The sequence below is a fragment of the Juglans microcarpa x Juglans regia genome, chromosome 5D (assembly GCF_004785595.1).
Source record: "Juglans microcarpa x Juglans regia isolate MS1-56 chromosome 5D, Jm3101_v1.0, whole genome shotgun sequence".
NCBI classification, from domain to species: domain Eukaryota; kingdom Viridiplantae; phylum Streptophyta; class Magnoliopsida; order Fagales; family Juglandaceae; genus Juglans; species Juglans microcarpa x Juglans regia.
The window spans coordinates 15,673,682-15,679,438 of record NC_054602.1 but is presented as its reverse complement, the minus strand read 5'-3'; the positions used below and the strand labels follow the sequence as shown (position 1 = coordinate 15,679,438).

Sequence of the window (5,757 nt, the reverse complement as noted above, 5' to 3'; positions counted from 1 at the left end):
CTAAGTGACCAAATGCCACCATAGAAATGAAGTATACACTTCAAGAAACTTTTCTACGATGACCATTTGGCCAATGGCAACCAGTGGTAGTCGAAAAATGGAGTTAAAAATCTGGTCACCACTAACTTTCAGTTTACACAAAATCCTACTAAATCTTAAAAAAAAAAAAAAAACATGTAAGAGGACAAAATAGGGTTGTCTACCTTTTGGCGATGGTTGTTGCGGGATTTGACGATCGACGGTTTAGTGGCGGTGTGCAATGGTGGAGAGATAACGGTAAGGGTCTGAAAATGACGTTTCCCGTTTCGGTCTTGGACTTATATACATGAAACGTTCGAACATCATTCCGAGTCACGTTCGAGCGTTTCACGATTGAATTTCCAAAAATATATTAATAATAGATTAAATTATATTATTAATATATGTTATATATTATAATGTATACTATAACATATAGCATACTATATCTAATATTATATTATAATATATATATATTATAGTATAGTATATATATATATAGTATATAGTATATATATAGTGTATTATATATTTATATAATGTATTATATAGTATATTATATATAATATAAAATATTATATTTTATAGTATATATTATCATATATACTATATATATAGAATATAGTGTATTATATATTATATATATAAACTTTTTTTTTTTATAATAAACCTGATCTCATTAATCATCATCAAACACTTACAAGATACTCGATAGTACAAAGTAAAGGAAAAAAGATTAACTCATATCCTTAGTAACCAAGGAAAGAATACAGGTTGGACAAATCTCAATATCATAAGCATCTTCAGTGCAGTCGAGTGTAGCCTTTGCTAACGTGTGAGCTGCCATATTAGCCTCACGATATAAATGTGAAATTGACCAAGCAGCAGCCGAATTTAGAATAGTTTGAGCATTTGTTATGAGACATCCACCCATGCTCCAATTGGAACTATCTTGGTTCAGTTGGTCCACTACCTGTTTTTAGTCCCCCTTCAGGCAGAACTCTCTTAATCCAAGATCCTCGCAAAAAACAGTTGCCATAAGTAGCCCATAGGCTTCCGCATCAAAGGCATTGCCTCTTAAGATTCTGTTAGCACGAAGGGCTTGGTTTTCCAAGCTCAATTTGAAATTATTTGATATGGGTTTCCATGCATTTATTTCTGATTCATCATTGTTCATAAACACTTCAAATTTTGTGTCTACCTATGTGCTTGTTTATGTAGATGATATCATAGTTACTGCTTCTAAGTTATCTCTCATTTCTGATTTCATCACTACTTTATGTTCTACATTTCCTGTAAAAGACCTTGGAATGTTACATTACTTCTTAGGAATCCAAGTGTCGAGAACCTCTGTTGGTTTATTTTTGTCACAATCCTGTTATATTTATGTCTTACTCTCATGGACTAATATGCAAAATTCTAAACCCGTATCTATGCCCATGTACACCTCCACCAAACTTAGTGCTCTTGATGGGTCTACATTTGAGGACCCACAACTCTACCGCAGTGTTGTAGGAAATACAAGTTATCACAAGACCTTGATGGTCTCTGATGAGGACACCTATGCCAACTCTCCCTTCCCTCGATTGCACAGTTGCATCCCAATTGACTTTTAGAATCCCTACTGCAGGTTTTGTCCATCTATGAACCCTTGCCAAAGGCTTTGAATTAAGACTAGTTTCCTGTTTGAAGGCCTCCTTATAAGATAAAAGTTCTGTCCTGACCTGATCTGTGACTTCCTGTGGGTGTTTAAAAGCTTTCCCATGCAAACAGTCATTTCTTCTAGACCATATCACCCTCATTGTGACTGCAACCTCATCTAGCTCCACTGGATCAAGAGTGCCAACCAGGCCTGCCCAAACATTGAAAATCAAATCACTTTGGAGAGATAGTTTCTGCACTTTCTTTGGACCTTGACACCACACGTCTTTAGCACTAATACATCCCCATAAAGCATGGCCAGAAGTCTCAGGTTCTTGGTTGCATATTAGACAGAGGCTGTCCTCTACGACCTTTCTCCTTTCCAGATTAGCCAGAGTGGGGAGAGCCTCACAGCATGCTCTACATAGAAACACCTTGGTGGCAGGAGGTACTTTTAGTTTCCAAATTATCCTCCACACTTGGCAGTCCCTTTTTCTGCCTGATGATTCCCCTTCTTGCTCTCTTTCCATTTCTTTGCTGAGGTGGTATCCACTTTTGACTATGTATATGTTATTAGGAGTAAACTGCCATATTAATTTGTCTTCTCTCCCCCCTAAACTGATGGGAATGGCTTTGATGCTCTCTATTTCTTGATGAGTAAAAATTTCGAAGAGGAGAGATTCCTGCCATAGCTTCAGTTGAGGATCAATGATATCACTAACTTTCTCACACCAGCAGTCTGCTTCTCAAGAAGTGAAGATCTTTTGGGTAGGTAGTGAAGGTATCCATCTGTCTTGCCAAATGTTTATCTTTTTGCCATTTCCAACCCTCCATATGAGACCTTTCTTTAACAGTGTTAATCCAGCATGTATGCCTCTCCATGCAAAGGAAGGCCATGTCCCCAATTTTGCTTCAAGCAAATCACCTTTGCTAAAATACTTTTGCTTTAATATTTGTGCCACTAGGAATGTTGGATTTTGAAGGATCCTCCATCCCTGCTTTGAGAGTAAAGCAGAATTAAAGCATCTTAGATCTCTAAACCCAAGTCCTCCTATTTTCTTGCTTCCACTGAGTTTCTTCCAATTGACCCACTGAATTTTGGATGAGTCTCAACTGAATCCCCACAAAAACTTCCTAAGAATCTAATTCAACTTCCTGGTAATAGATGCTGGTAGCAGAAACATTTCCATTGCATAGGCGGGGATGGCTTGGAAGACTGCCTTGAGCAAAATCTCCTTTCCTGCTGCAGAGAGAAACTTAGTCCTCCAATTAGTAACTCGAGTCCAGGTTTTATCAATTAGGGAATGGAATGAGGCAATCTTTTTTCTACCCACCAAAGCACGTAAGCCCAAATATCTTTCAAAACTAGAAGTGGATTGGACACCTGCTAGCTGCAGGATCTGTTGTTGAGTTACATGGGCAGTGTTCTTACTAAAGAAAATGGCAGATTTGTCCTTGTTTAGTACCTGTCCTGATCCTTTCTCGTATAGCTAAAGGATATTAAGCACACACTTGATTTCCTCATGCTTTGCTTGACAGAATAAGAGGCTGTCATCAACAAAGAAAAGGTGATTCACTGTGATTGGGGCTCTACCAATTGAAACAGGAGTTAAGTTGCCACATGCCTCAGCTTGATTTAGAAGAGAAGTGAGGGCTTCTGCACATAAGATAAATAAATAAGGGGACAAGGGGTCCCCTTGTCTTAGGCCCCTAGAAGGCAAAAATCGTTGTTGAGGTTCTCCATTAACAAGAATAGAGTAAGATACAGAATTGAGGCAAGCCTGGATGATATGGATCCAGTGTACAGGAAAGTCCATCTTGATCATGATGGCTTCAATGAATTTCCACTCTACCCTATCATATGCCTTGCTCATGTCCAATTTAAGGGCCATAAAGCCTTTTTTGCCTTTCCTTCTAGAGTTCATAGAGTGTAGAATCTCATAGGCTACCAGGGTGTTATCATATATGCACCTTCCAGGTACAAATGCACTCTAGTTAGGGGCAATGATCTGGGGCAGTATATTTTTCAGTCTATTTGCAATGGTTTTAGACACAATCTTGTATAATACATTACAGAGACTGATAGGCCTATAATCAGCTACTTTTTTGGGGCTTTGAACTTTGGTGATAAGTGAAATAAATGTATCATTAACATCATTGAGTGAGCCACCATGATTAAGAAAGTTAAGAGCATAACTGCACACTTGTTCACCAATTACCTCCCAGTGTTTTTGATAGAACTGAGCAGGGAACCCATCAGGACCTGGCGACCCTAAAGGGTTCATTTGAAATATAGCTGTTATGATGTCTTCCTTAGTGAAAGGATTTAAAAGCCAAGTCTTCATGTCCATATCTAGTTTAGTGTCCATTGCATGCAAACAGTGCTCAACAGATGAAGGGTGGGAAGTGGTAAATAAAGAGGAGAAAAAACCTGTGAAGACCTCTCCAATTTCTGACTGTCTAGTGACACATTTTTCTTGAGAATCCTCTATGCTTTTGATTGCATTGATCTTCCTTCTCTGGCTCGCCTGTATGTGAAAATATTGAGTGTTCCTGTCCCCATGCTTGAGCCAGTGTTGCTTCGTTCTTTGCTTCCACTTGATATCATTTGTTGTTATGGAGTACACCACTTCCTCTTGAATATGTTTCATAGTTGCTAAGTGCTCACTCGTACCAGTGTTTTGAAGGTGCCCAATACTTTGTTTCTCCTTTTTGTAACCATATCTTCTTGTTGCTTAAGTGTCTGCCTCCAGGTCAAAAGATCCTTTTGGCATAGCTCAAGCTTGGTCCTTAGTAATTTGGCCTTACAGTCTGTTGTACAAGTTTTCTGCCATGCCTCACTCACCACCTGCTGGCATTCTTCCTTCAGTTCCCAGGCCATCTTATATCTAAAGCACCATCTTCGATTCTTCCTTCCATGATTAGTGTTATGTAAACTAATTGACAAGGGAGAATGATCAGACTTAATGGCAGGGAGAACATTGCATACACCATAGATATAGAGATCATTCCATTCCTTGTTTCCAAGAGCTCTATCAATTTTTTCTTTGGTAAATTCCCTGCCATTTCTATTATTCGACCAAGTAAACTCCTGCCCATATGATTGTATGTCATTGAGACCACAACATTCCACAGCTTGTCTAAACTCCTCAATCTGTTTGTATGGTCTACTGGCTCCACATATCTTGTCACTTTGTTGGAGGATCTTATTAAAGTCCCCAGCGCATAACCAAGCTATAGAACTAGTTGGTTTGAGCATCTTTAGCAATTGCCAACTACTGCTTCTCTTTCCTGTGTCAGGATGTCCATAGAAACCTGTGAATTGCCATGTTGGTCCACTTCCTTCCTCCTGGATCAAAGCACTAATGTGCCATCTTGTATAATTGATGACTTTAACACTCCAATCCTCTTTCCAAATGAGAGCAGTACCCCCACTAAACCCCACACAATCCACTGAAAAACACCCATCCATCTGCAAACATCTCCTTACTACCTCCATTCTATTCCTTCTGCATTTAGTTTCCACTAGGAAAACTAAGTTGGGGTACTTTTCCTTAGTTAAGTTCCTAAGGACATTAACTGTCAGAGGGTTCCCAAGCTCTCGGCAGTTCCACACCAAGATGCTCATTGATGATGGCAGGGCTGGGAACTAGCCTCTGCCTTAGCCATGGGAATTCCTTTGGTGTCATAGCATCTCTTTTTCTTCTTTGCGACAGATTCCTGCATAGGTAAACTCCTTTTACAACCCCTCGCATATTTGTTCCTCGCAGTACAGTTTGAGATGTCAGCCAAGACCAAGTTACCCTTGCCTTCTGTGTTAGTTACACACTCACAAGCTTTCCTTTTCCATTTCCTCAATGTACTCATACCATTAACTTTAACCGATGCCATGGTAACATCTTTGCCATGTAAATTATCCAAAACCACCCTATTTTTTTTTTATCATTTTTTTTAAAACCACGTACCTCAACAGTAGGTGCCACCACACTACCTTTAGTGATTTTTCGCATTCCCATTTCAAAAAATATTTCCCTCGTAGGTCCATGAGGGCTATAAGTCCCTGATATTAGGTTTGCTGCAGTATCCATCCCCACGTGA

General features: G+C 39.2%; 1 protein-coding gene across 1 annotated transcript; it reads right to left on the bottom strand.

Annotated features, from left to right (window-relative positions):
- Positions 1-4,315: 4,315 nt before the first annotated feature.
- LOC121265718 lies at positions 4,316-5,287 on the bottom strand. The gene has a single exon (XM_041169405.1). The coding sequence runs from the start codon at positions 5,285-5,287 to the stop codon at positions 4,316-4,318; it is 972 nt and encodes a 323-aa protein (XP_041025339.1).
- Positions 5,288-5,757: the final 470 nt, after the last annotated feature.

What these genes read in the sequence shown, in the direction of transcription:
- LOC121265718 (XM_041169405.1), bottom strand. Translation starts at nt 5,287, where the DNA reads ATGAGCATCTTGGTGTGGAACTGCCGAGAGCTTGGGAACCCTCTGACA.